At 43.7% G+C, this 13,072-nt stretch overlaps 1 protein-coding gene across 1 annotated transcript; it reads left to right on the top strand.

Moving 5' to 3' along the window:
• The first annotated feature begins 4,854 nt into the window (after window positions 1–4,854).
• LOC135904509 (uncharacterized) lies at window positions 4,855–11,420 on the top strand. Its single transcript, XM_070536443.1, has 2 exons — window positions 4,855–6,039; window positions 11,230–11,420. The coding sequence occupies exons 1-2, from the start codon at window positions 5,385–5,387 to the stop codon at window positions 11,418–11,420; spliced, it is 846 nt and encodes a 281-aa protein (XP_070392544.1). The 5' UTR covers window positions 4,855–5,384.
• Window positions 11,421–13,072: the final 1,652 nt, after the last annotated feature.

Raw genomic sequence — 13,072 nt, forward strand, 5'->3', positions numbered from 1 at the left:
AAAATCAGCCTATTTTTATATCCACTGCAGGATGAAGGCCTCTCCCTACGATCTCCAATTACCTCTGTCCTGCACCAACTGATTCCACGTTGCACCTGCAAATTTCCTAATTTTATCACCCTCTTAGTTTTCTGCCGGCATCAATGGCACTTCTATTCTCTTGGCGCCTATTCTGTAACTCTAATGGTCCACCAGTTATCTACCCTACACATTACATAGCCTGCCCAGCTCCATTTTTTTCTCTTAATATCAACTAGAATATCGGTTATCCCCGTTAGCTCTCTGATCCACACTGATCTCTTCCCATTTCTTAACGTGACGCCTAATATTTTATTGCGATAGCAAATTTTGGACATTCCAAGCGAATTTCTGCCGTCAGAATCGTAAGGCTCCGTATGTATATATATAGGTGTACGTACACTATATGCCGCACCATGCTATGTTACATGCGATATATGCAGGTTATATTCCACATCATTCTATCGCTAAAGTTACTCATACCAGGACCTACATTCTTGACGAAATTATTCCTCGGAAGTTTGAGAATGGCCACCCACAAACAAATGTCATAAAACAGTCATAAACGCCAACAGTGCATGCTTAGACTTATTAAAAATATTAAAAGTGTGAAACGATAATGGAGCTCAAACCTGAATATGTCTTTTTATTGGCGCAACTGAGCACTACCTCCGGTATCTGCCCAGGAAAGAGGTTTGAAACGTACCTGATGCGGAAAAGCGGCAGTAAAGTCGCTAAGAAAGGCATTGGCTTTAATTGATAAACATAAATGAAATTGTCTGATGGCATTGTTCAAACAGAGGACCCCTGGAACAACAGCTTGTTTTTACTTGGTCAGCTTACATTTACTTCATACTGTCACTGCAGCAATGAGTCTTGCACTTCATGCAATATTCTAACATGTTGCCATCGCCTTCATTGCTTCGCCCTTATGGTGAAACTGATATTTTTTTCATTCTATCGCTTTTTGCACGGTCCTTTGTTCTCAAGCTTCTTTAGTTAACTTTCAAGTATCTGCCCCATATGTTAGCACCAGTAGAATGCAATAATTGTACACTTCTCTTTCAATGGCAGTCGTAAACTCCTAGCCAGGATTTGTTAATGCCTGCTGTATGCACTCCAACCCATGCAGTGGTGATCCAGCCAGTTGAGAATTTGGAGCAATTTTTGTAGAAGGAAAAATGTTCTGGAGCAGTTTAGGAACAGCCACACCAGCATTTTGGAGCCGTTTCAGAGTAGAAAAATTGGTATTTTAGGAACACTTGAAGTACTACAGCAGTAATCCGCAGCCATTTGGTGAAGCTTATTACTGTGTAATCAGTAAGTGCTACTCAACAGTGAAGCAAGACACAAATCCAACAGCAACCAATTAATCTTGCCTTCCCACGGACGGTATACCATGCAATCTTATGTTGCAAATATTCTTATTTGGGTAGGCAAAGAACCTAATTTTGTAAACAAGTAAAATTGTGCAGGCTAACGAGAACAAAGATATGCGGCTGGGTGCAAAACGAACAAAATAACAAATGAGCGAGAACAATTTGCGCTATCAGGCACCACAAGACAAAATGTTATGGCAAATGTCTTATGTGCCTTCCAAATGACAGATATGCTTTGATATGCTTTATCACACAAGACAATATGTATATTACGCCCAATAATAATGCTAGAAGCTCAACGACAGACTATGCGTCTGAACGGCGCCAAGGTGAGATGCCTCCGTATATGGTGTGTTGCAAAGATGGTGATCTCCAATGCCATCAACGAACATTGTTCAACAGCGTTCGTACCATATACTGTACACTTAATTTTTGCTTTTAATGTGAGGTGGTTTGTCAGCTTCCAGTGAGTCATGCGGCCTCTGCAAATAGAAACAAGTCGGTTTGACGTAAAACCATAACTTTTGTCGCTGATACCCGACTGACTTTTTGAAGCACTATTTGGCCTAACGGCCAAGGCTGTTGGCCAATGTAGCATGACCGGCAAGCTTTCCACAAGCTGTCGTGGAAAGTTTGCCGCAAATATAGTCATGTGAGTGGCTAACCAGTGATCAGTTCTGAGATCATGCATACGTGTTTTTGACAGCTGTCGAAGCCAGTAACTACTGCAATCGTGGATAGAAGTTCACGGGTTTACAGTATATTCCGAACTGCATGTGCAAACGCGTGAATCTGCGTGCACGATCACACGTATGTGATATGATCTGTGTGCCTTCCAGTGGCTAATTGGTCCTATATCTCTGCACATAGGTGCTGCTTTCATTATTCCGTTTGGTAGTGTCGGGTATAGGAATCGTTTCGATTGGAGTTGATGACCAGGACAACCCTTGTACCAAGACGGGCACGCCTCACAATCAGATTGTGATTTCACCACATGTATACTCTGTGTACACATGTGAAGAGTGTACACTCTTCACTCTTAGAAAAATTTACACCCTTTGGGGCTTATCTTGTCCCACAACAATAATCGTCATCCGTCTTGGCCGCGTTTCCTTTCTCTAACGCGGCGAGCCCGGTACTTCCCAGTCACGAACGGCATGCGCGTTATCAGTGTGACGTAGCATTCTCGACAGGAAAGTAGCGAGCGCCGAGTTTTCAGGAAAGGAAACGCAAGCAAGGCAGATGACGATTATTGTTGTGGGACAAGTTTACACCCCAAAGGGCGCAACAGTTTTAAGAGTGATAGCAAATGCCAGAGGAGGTCAACCCAGCGTGCCTCCGCCTACCTTCCTCCTCCGCGACACTTCGCCTCGTTTCTCCTTCTCCACTTTGCTCAACGTCACCTAGCAACTAGGTTGCGTTGCTTTGCTGAGCGCTCAGCGCGCTCCCATAGAATAAAGAACCAACTGCGCTCCTTCGTACTTTCGCTAGTGCGGATAGTGTGGCTAGCTCGGAGCCTGCACCGATGACCCGTGAGGCTGCAGATGCCTGCTTCAATTGCCTAATGAACTTTTGCTAGCACCACAGAAAGATTTTCAAGGACCATTATAGGCGAGATGACATCGTTTGTGGATGCTCGCCGATTTGCACAGAAGCACCAAACGTCCATCATGGACTGGATGAAACCAAGCAAGAGTACCGCTTGAAAACAGTTTTCTATTTTCTGCTAAATAAATGCTTTTTATGTCAACCCCCCTCCCCCTCCCGGTTTTGAGTACTTCATTTACCGTTTTGAAGTAAAATATTGGCCGGCGCTGGGTGCACGCGCGTGGCAGCAGACGACCCCAAGTGGAGTCCGCTGCTGCCACGCATGATGACGTCACAAAAAGAAAACTTAGTACAAAATACATGAAATGCTAACGTTATCGTTTTGTTGTTAAATACACTACACCTAAATAAATAAAGCATTTATTTTATGCTGCGTTTCAAAATCGAAAATGACTGTCGGCGCCTACACACGCGTGCACGCAATGGGAGGACCGTTGCGATTCCTTGTGGCTGTGTGGTGTGTACTGTAGTATTGAATCACTGTGTAATATCGGCGAGTACGAATAACGTTGCCGTTACGAAGCTACAGAAGCTTCGAACGAACTGTGCTGCATCCACGAAACAGCACGACATGTCGCCTCATTTGGACTGTCGGTTTCGAAGAGTCGTGGTAGCACAGCGCCGACTGCATATGGTGCTGACACGGATCATGCATATTGCAGGGTGTGTCGTATGTAGCGATTCTTTAAGTTGTGTGTACGCCTTCTGGCAAAGTCGGATGCCTGTTTGGCCTTGGACACCACGTCGACACACTGCTCTCGAGCTCGAAAACGCAGAAGTGGTGCGCGTCGGCATTGACGTCGATGTAGGGTGCATACACATTTCCAAATCGCTGTGCAAAGTAAGGGCGCCTTTTGTCGATGAGCAAAGTGCATTCAAACATTCCGCGTCGCCTTAAGCACGCAGGAGCCTAGTAACGAAAGCCTGGACGTGAAACATGAATCTAACAGAAAGGCCTGTTCCCGCCTGAAGGCAATGTCAGCAAGTGTCTGTGACGAGTGTCAAGTGACTCACACGAGGCTGGGCGTTGAAAAGTGTGTCTCGAGTGCCGCTGCTTCAGTCTGGCCAGGGCCCAACCCGCTTTCATGAACCATTTGAAATGCCCAGTGTATTAGTTGCTATAGATTGTGGTGCAGTGAGACAGCCATTCCATAGCAGCCATGAAAATTACCTGTGGAAGTAATAGTAATGCGATAGGCTTTCGTGGTGATTGTCATTATGTATCACATGCATCGGAGTGCGATCATTGACACCCTGTGCTCGTGTTTAGATAAATGCTTTATCTTCTGAAGCAATATCTGCAACAGCAATCCTACGAAGGATGAAACATTTGTTTTTTTTTTCGCGATCGATGCACAACACTAAGCGGCAACTGCAGCAACAAGCATTTGGAACGAGTTTAAACGTTTTTACCATAACAGCAAAAAGTTCTGCCAAACTGAGAGCCCACATATGCTCCATTCACATCAGTAAATTTAACAAACAAGAGCAACAGCACTGAAAAACGTAACAGGGGCTGCACAAGACCACACCACCAGCCATAAACGCGCTCCAAGGCATAAAGAAACGAGCTGCTCCAGCGTTGCGCCCAAGTGTGACTCGAGATCGCAAGCTCGAACACCATACGGTTCTTCCAGCGCAACTAACTAGAACAACATTCTATCACACAACACAGTAAGAAACCGTAAAATTGTGTTTTAGCCAAGCTGAAACACTGAAGCAGCTCCAGCACCGCGCGCAAAACTATAAACCGGAACACGCCATACTTGTTTAAACAACGTCATCATAACTGTGACGTCACTTCCGTGCGTGGCAGCAGCGTTTTGGTAGGCAAAGACTGCTGCAACGCGGTGCTCCCCAGACGACCCCACACAGTATCGACTCCTGCAACGCACGGAAGTGACGTCACGAAATGTCAACGTCACATGCACGCGTGTTTCCGTTTTTTCGAGGGCGCGCGGTTTGATTATTTGTTCGCACGTGACATTCAGTACGCATCCCGTCAGCCGCGCTTGCGGGTCGTGCTTTTCTGCTGCCGCTGGCCTGGTTCTGCTGCAATCACGCAAGCCTCTGACATCATCCTTTTATATGCGCGAAAGCTGCTTTGCAGGGTTATTTTATATTTGCTAGCGTTATTTATATCTATTCTAATAAGTATTTTGATGGTATTTTGATTGTGTTAGTCGCGTATTTGCCGATCTTGCTGTCCTTGTTCGCGACCGCTTGCTTTGTTCAACCCTAGCGCGGATTTCCCGGATTCAACGTATATATAGTGCCGACTAGAAGGTAGCCTCCTTTCGTTTGTGAAAAAGCTCAGATTTATTTTCTCGCAGTCTTTTTTTTCTTCTAGGTGTCATTTTAGATTGCACTGCTTGCAACATGACACGTGTTTTGGTTGCCGGTGACTCGATGGTGAAATACGCGGACCAGTATTTCCCATCGCGTCGTAGTTTGTCAGTCAGTGTTGCCGCGCATAGAGGAGTAAGGATTGAGCATTTGCTGTCAATGATTGCTGACAAGCTAGCTGGTTTTGATGTTGTCATTGTGCACGTTGGCACTAACAACACTGTTGACAGTGTCAGCGTGTGCATGGACAAGTATCGCCAGCTCGCTCAGGGGATCATTGAGAGAAATCCCATGGTGCATGTAGCTTTTTCTGCCATTCTTCCTCGGGGGCAGAATCAGTACAGCTCATGGGAAGCTCAGTCTTCATGGTTGCATGACCTGAATGGTAACTACGAAAAGATTAACAGTGCCCTGATGCAGTACTGCCACGAGTGTGGCTACACATTCCTGGGTGGTCTCGTGGACAACTGGCCCAGTTGCCTGAGCAGAGATGGTGTCCACCCGAGCCGCTTTGGTAACAAGGTGCTGGCAGACTTCCTGTACCAGGGGGCCTGCACCCTGTCCATCCATCTGGAGAGAAGCCGCATCCAGCAGTCCTACAAGGAGACCCAGGAACCTTCTTCATGGACCAGTTGGACTCGGCAGGACAGCATCCCTGCCATCTCCGAGGCTGACTTTCCCCCGCTTGGTTTGCATACTTTAATTTCTTCGCATGCAGCAAGTGGACCTTCCACAGCACCAGCTCCTGTCTGGAAAGCCAGCACTGCTCCCTTGCAGAGGCACGGCACCAACCAGCCTACCAGAACCCTTCAAGGTGCTGGATTTTCACTTGTTGGCGGTGTCCGTGTCCGTTGCAAGGGAAGCAAGGCTTGGTTCACCTGGGACAGCCTGCCTTCCCCCACTTTCCATGGCACAAGTGTACCAAGTAGGGGAAAAGCCGAGGGGAGGTCTGCTGAGCCAATGATCCCTGGTCGAGGTGCAAGCACCACTTGTGTCTGGAAAACTAGGAGAGCCACACAAAAGCATGAGAGTGCTCCTGTTGTGTGCTCACCTGTGGGGGACGGAGAGGCCAGTGCTCAAGAAGCAGCTGTGCCAGAGGCTGTCCCCCAATGTGGCGACGGGGAGTGGAAAGTGGTAGTATCGAGGAGGAGGCGGAACGCTGCAGCACTGCACAAGCAAGAATGGAGCTGTGACCTGGCTGCAGACAGGAAAGGCAAAGTTCTTGCTGTGACAGCTGCCAAGTTCTTGAAGTTCGCTTCACCTTTGAAAGCAGTTGTAAGCCAGAAACAGACATGCATTGACAGTATAAAGTCTGAGTCTGCTCCTTCTGCTGTCTCTGGTAGCAAGCTTGAAGGACAAGCCAGTGCCCCTCATGACGCCATTTGTGATAGTTTTGGCAAGGTGCAGCATGTGGCTAGCAGGCAGAATAAAGACTGCTTGGTAGTTGCTATGGCTGAGTGCAGACCTGTCATAAATGGTGTTCCAAATATGGTCATTGTCTGCAAATGCTGTAGGTCAGAAACAATGCAAGATGGAGGGCAGATGACGAGCAATCCTGGCACAGAGGCTGGTGACCTTGACAAAGCTGCGTGCATTGCTCCCACGCGACGTAGGTGTTGTGAGGCTGCTTTGACATCCAGCTGCAGGCCTGCCAGCTCTGATGCCCAGGCTGTTTGTGAAGGAGCTGGTGCTAACACAACCAGAGTTCCTAACACTGTCACTTTATTGCATGGTGGAGGCAGCAAAGTTTATTTAAATGCAACATTTGATAATTTTATTTCTTTTAGGCAAAGCTTTGATGAATGGTGCAGGGAGGGCAAGCACATAGTCACAATAAGTAGGTCTCATAGAAGTCCATTTGCAACAGAATCTAAAGAGTTTGAGTATATTAGGATTTCATATAGCTGTGTTCATGGTCGTGCTATAAAACCAAGAGGCACAGGAAAGCGACCCAAGCAAGCATACAATGGTACTGGTTGTGAAATGGCAGTTTCAGTAAGCCTGTGCAAATCACCTACTCTTCACTACAAAATAACCAAGCTGCAAGCTAAGCATAATCACGCCACGAAGTATTATGACTTGTATCCTCAAAGCAGGCTTCTAAACGATGCAGAGAAGGTAGAATTCTTTGATTTTGCCAAATGTAATATTGGCCCAAAGTATTTTAAAAGTTTGGTCGAACAGAAAACGGGCAAGAAATTAACTACAAAAGATGTTAACAATTACAAGCAAAGGTTTTCTATTCCTATTCGCAATGAGCAGGCTCACGGAGAAATGGTCTTGGAAAAAATAGACACCTTGTTAGCAAATAATCCAAACTGGGTCATTCACTATGAAAAGAATCAAAGTAATAACCTGCAATTTGTGCTACTTCAGACAACGCACATGCGTGAGATTTTGGAAAAGTACCCAGAGATTTTATTTATTGATGGAACATATAAAGTAAACATTGAAGGCTATATCTTGTACTCTATATTGGTTGAAGATGGTGGAGGCCGCGGGAGACCTGTGTGTTATGCCTTTTTGCGGAATGAAACGACTGAAATTGTGCAGGCTATGTTTGCCAAGTTTGCAGAGTTTAACCCGTTCATTGTATCTGCTTGCAGAGTAGTCATGATAGATAAAGACATGAACGAGCTACGCATTTTGACTAAGATTCTTCCTAATTCTGAAATTTTGTTGTGTACATGGCATGTGCTGCAATGCTTTCAGCAAAAAGTCAATGAGAAAGCTAGACTGCAGCGTGATCAGTTACTCCCTCTGTTAAAAAAAATTGTTTATTCCTTCACTGTGCAGGACTACTTAGACAGGCTTGCTGAGCTCGAAGCTATGGCGCCTAAAGATTTTATTTCTTATTACATGCAGAACTGGCACTCCTGTAAAGAAATGTGGGTACATGCATATCGGCAGAAACTTCCTACATTTGGTAATAACACGAATAATCGCATTGAGTGTCACAATCAAAAGATTAAAAGTTATCTCACTTCAAGCATGCATTTGGTTCAAGCCATAGAAGCATTAGTAAGTTATATTGAGAAGGATTTCTTATCTCTAAAATTTTCCAAGTTTAAGGAAATGAAGCTGAACTTAAATGTAAATGATGTCAGTGAGCCATTTCAACTAGACTTGGCCCGTAATTGCACTTCTGAGGCCACAAGTAAAGTACTTGAGCAGTATAAACAGTTTAAAGAAGTAGGTTATTTGGTTACTTCCACTGCTAATTCTTATGTAGTGGCTTCAGCAAGTTCTGAGCACAGTGTTTCATTATGCCTGACGCGTTGCATGTGTGCTTTTTATAATCAGTACAGTTTGCCTTGTGCACACATTATAGCAGCTCGCCATTTTGCCCAGCAAGACCTTTTTGACAAAGCATGCATACCGGACAGGTGGTGTAAGGATCATTTCCTGAGTGACAGCTGCATGGTCTCAAGTGCCACACCAGTGGTGACAAGCAGCATTCAGCTGCTGCCATCTGTGAAGCTCGACACTGCTCAAGAAAAGTATTCTTACACCTACAAGAGGCTTTGTGAAATGTCCAAGACTGTGGCTAATGTATTATCTAATTGTGGTGAGAAGGAGCTAATGGAAAAACTTGCATCATGCGAGGCATTCTTCAGAAACTTAACCACCTTTCCTAGTAATCAAATTACAGTTAGCTTACAAGGTACACCAGCTCCATTACCCCTATCGACTGCTACAAGCAGTTGCAGGCATTCGAATAGTACAAAACTTGTTGTACCTTTGGTAAAAGCAAGAAGAGGACGGCCAAAGAAAGTCAAAGCTGTTAAGCGTAAGTTTTTGCCATCGCAAAAGCAAATGGTAAGCCTTGCAATGGTGACAGCAGACATGTTAAATGTCTGCAAACGCTACTCTCTTTCAGATGCCGATTTAAATGCCTTAGTACAGGGCACCTCAATATCAGACAGCGTGATTAACGTAGCACAATACTTGATTCATCAAAAGTTTCCTTACTGGGATGGCTTTCAAGATGTGCTACTTGGCCATCGTTTACTATTTACTAAAGTAGAAAGCCTTTTTATTCAAATCTTGCATGTCCGAAATCCCGATCACTGGCTTACGGTAACCAATGTTGAGGCTGATAAAAACACAGTCTTTGTATATGACTCAATTGACCAAGGTACTCCTTCTGATGCCGTCAGGCAAATCTGTCACATGCTAAAATTGCAGTCACCAACGCTGACCATTTGCACTAAAGGGGCACAAAACCAGTGCAACACGCTTGACTGTGGCTTGTTTGCAATTGCAAATATGTATTATTTAGCATCAGATAGGAGACCAGAAAATTTAAACCTTAGTCGGAGTATGCTGCGCAGACATTTGCTGAAATGCATACAAAAAGGCAACATGGAAGATTTTCCACTCACAAGCTCCCCCACTACTCGTGTGCGGCCAAAAGATTGTATTTATGAGTTGCATTGTGTATGCAGGCAACCGCTGTATGGCAGAAAAGTACTGGACATTTCTTGTGCATACTGTTCAAAAACCTTTCACAGGGAATGCCTTCGCCTTTTACCAGATGATATCGATAAAAAAATAATTGTGTGCTCTAACTCATGTTTGGCTAGTGCCAAGGAAAAAATCCACACTTGTAGTACGTAGCATTTTTCTCTTTGTACGGCTTTAGCCAAACCTGACTATAACAAACCAGCATAAAGTGAATTATCCTGTATATTGTACACACAAAACTTCCTGACTGATACTCATGCAAAACACTCACTTGTAACAGAAGCCTTTTTTTTCGAACTTTTTTTTTTTAAATAGTGCCTAAATGTTAGAATACTTGGAAACATACCAGCAGTGTACTTCAAGCAAGCTCCTATTGAGTCTCTATTTTGAGTGACTGGCAAACTGTTTAAGGCTAAAGATTGCTGTCTACTATGCATGGTTTTGTTTACAAAAATGCAGGTAACTCTGACTTAATTTTTCCACTGAGGACAACAAATTCATATAGGACAAACACAATACAAAAGTTTGTTTCCTTTCGTTATAGGCGCATTTGGATTTAAAGAATTACCTGATATAATGAACCTATTTTTAGTGCATAGGCCAGTTTGTTATTATCGGGTTTCAGTGTATCTACAAGCTACCAGTAAACACTGACACAAACCGGTGATGTGAAACTTTTGTTGTTCCAGAGCCCCATTAGCAATATGCCTGTATACTTCGATGCTGTTAAGAGGTTTATGTGTTCATTATCAATGCATTAACTTAGATCCATTAGCAGCTGTACAACTGCTTTATGGTTACCTGCGGCATCGGGATTGCTTAGGCCCAACCACAAGGAACAAGTTTACAACATATTTTTGGCCGGCTATTTGATTTGATGTGGGCACAATTCAGCATCTAGAGCATCAACCCCAGCATCTCATCGTTCTTGACGATGGCAGCTGGCGTCAACAATCCGTCAGGAATGTGTTTCTTGTGGTTGAAGCTTTAATGTGGGCAGGTTCACTTTGTATTATTCAATTTGAAAACCTGATCAATCTGCTAAGTAGTAGCAAGTATTTTGGATATTCAACTGTGTTACAAAATTTGCTTGCCATCGGTCTGGTACTGCTTTAGCAACCGAAATCTGTACTGACATTGCCCCATTACCTTCCCGTTGCCGCAAGTCTCTCGGCGGAGCCTGACGGCTACAGAGCGCGTTCTCGGGTGGCGGATAGAGAAAACTCTTGTCAGGAAGCTGCGCTAAGCAGCTTCATGCAAGACAGGCACTTGTGCCCGCGGACCAACAGGCTAAGAAAATCCTCAACAGCAGCACTCAGGTTGTCACAGTGACATGTTCATCTGAGAGTGCAAGTTGCAGATTCTTTTTAATCCTTTGTACTTCACCTGCGTTTTTTTCCCTCTTGTACAGGTCCACTGACGTACCAGCTGCATGCATTCACACTACCATCAAGTCATCAGGAGCGTCTGTACCTCTATCTAAATATTACACTATTGTCTAAGGTGGAAAATCAGACTTGTATATTTTGCTGTAATGGTTCTGCCAATAAAAGATTGATTATACATATTTATTTTCTTGCAAAGCTGGCATTGTGTATGTAACAGGCCAGTGCAGCATATAAGCTATAACTTTTTTCTTGCAGATGCATAACACTCACCTGCTATGAAACCAACTTGCACTGCATAGTTAATATGAAACACAGAAGATGATTGTGCACCATCTTGAGTGCCTTCGCATTTATTTAGTAGTATTTTGGATCAGCTATGCAGCAAAACTTGGCTTCCATGTTGAAGAACAAACTAGCTTACACACAAGTTTCTTTTTGCACTAACTACATTAAGTATGTGCCAATTAATTCCTAGGCAAGTCTTTTTAAATACTGCTCCTTGATCAAGTGCTTGTCACTGTCAAAATTGAGGCAAGGTATAGCTTTGTCTACAATTTTTATTGGTTATGAACACAAATGAACAGAGACAGCGTTTAAAAAATTCATGCTAAAGGGCAGCACTCTATGACAACCCAACACTCAAGTCCAGATTACACTGTTTTGCAATAAACTCGAAAAGCACAACACACATTTACTGTTCGATTGTCTTTCACTGTTGCATGGGTGATCAAGTATTGGGCCCCTGTACCTAATCTGAGCATACTCTAAATAGTAACAATTCAGTCATCCAAATTACATTTTTGCGTGCAGTATGCGTACATTTTTTTTTTTTTTTTCTAGGACATTTTCTGGGTATCCCATAGACATTTCGCTGCAAGACATGTGCATATTACATGGATGTTCAGTGAACGTCTAGAAAAGGGCATTTTGAATGTTACCTGAAAACAGCCTCAATATTAATTCAAAGTTATTCTTAGTTTGTTTGACTGAAAGAATACAGCACATTTTTATGGTGTATGACAGTGTAGCCCATCTAAATGTTACTTTAATGTAGCAGAGAAATCTGCGCTGATTAAAAGAGCTATGTAAAGGTAACCTGCTTCACTACATGAAATGGGTATGAAAAGGTGACATCTGAGGGATAAAAATAATTTCAAGTTCACAATTGGTATAACTTGGTGTAGAGCACTCACCTAAATAAACCTTCCCATTCTTTGTTCACATACTGACTTCCACTACACTATAACACTGTTGAGCATGCAACAATTTTCAATTATATAAGTAGCAAAGTGAAAGCTCATTTGTATTAAACATCTAGAGGAAAAGCTACAAAAAAAATGTGGTGTGGAGAAAACACGCAAACATGCACAACTCAAGCATTTCGTGATTAAGCGACTGGAAATTTATGGCTTTTTATTATTTCGCTGCAGGCTAAGCTAACCAATAAAAACTAAGACTTACACAGCATGCTTTGCCACATTGAAATTCATATCACCCTGTTGTTTGGATACTTCAGGTCACGTGTAGGTGTTCTAGGTACTCTAAGGCTTCCACCATAAAGTGAACCCGTATGGCTTGAAGTGCCTTTTCTCTGCACCAAGAAAGAAATGTAAATAATCATGTGAAAGTTACTACACACTTCTTTCCTTGGCATTTCAGAGTTGGTAGAGCACACTTAACATACACGTAGCGCAGAAATTTATTCGTTGACTGCCCCACTAAACATCCTACCATGCTGCGGTGAAACTATGCACTTGACCCACCCCCTTTCCCCCGTGCCTAACCCCATAGGTCATGTGCAGAGTGTCACAGAATTCTGTTTCGAGGATTCTTCGCATGTGCTAATGTTTCTCCAGACATTGAGCT

This window comes from Dermacentor albipictus, chromosome 3 (assembly GCF_038994185.2).
Source record: "Dermacentor albipictus isolate Rhodes 1998 colony chromosome 3, USDA_Dalb.pri_finalv2, whole genome shotgun sequence".
In the NCBI taxonomy this organism is placed as follows: domain Eukaryota; kingdom Metazoa; phylum Arthropoda; class Arachnida; order Ixodida; family Ixodidae; genus Dermacentor; species Dermacentor albipictus.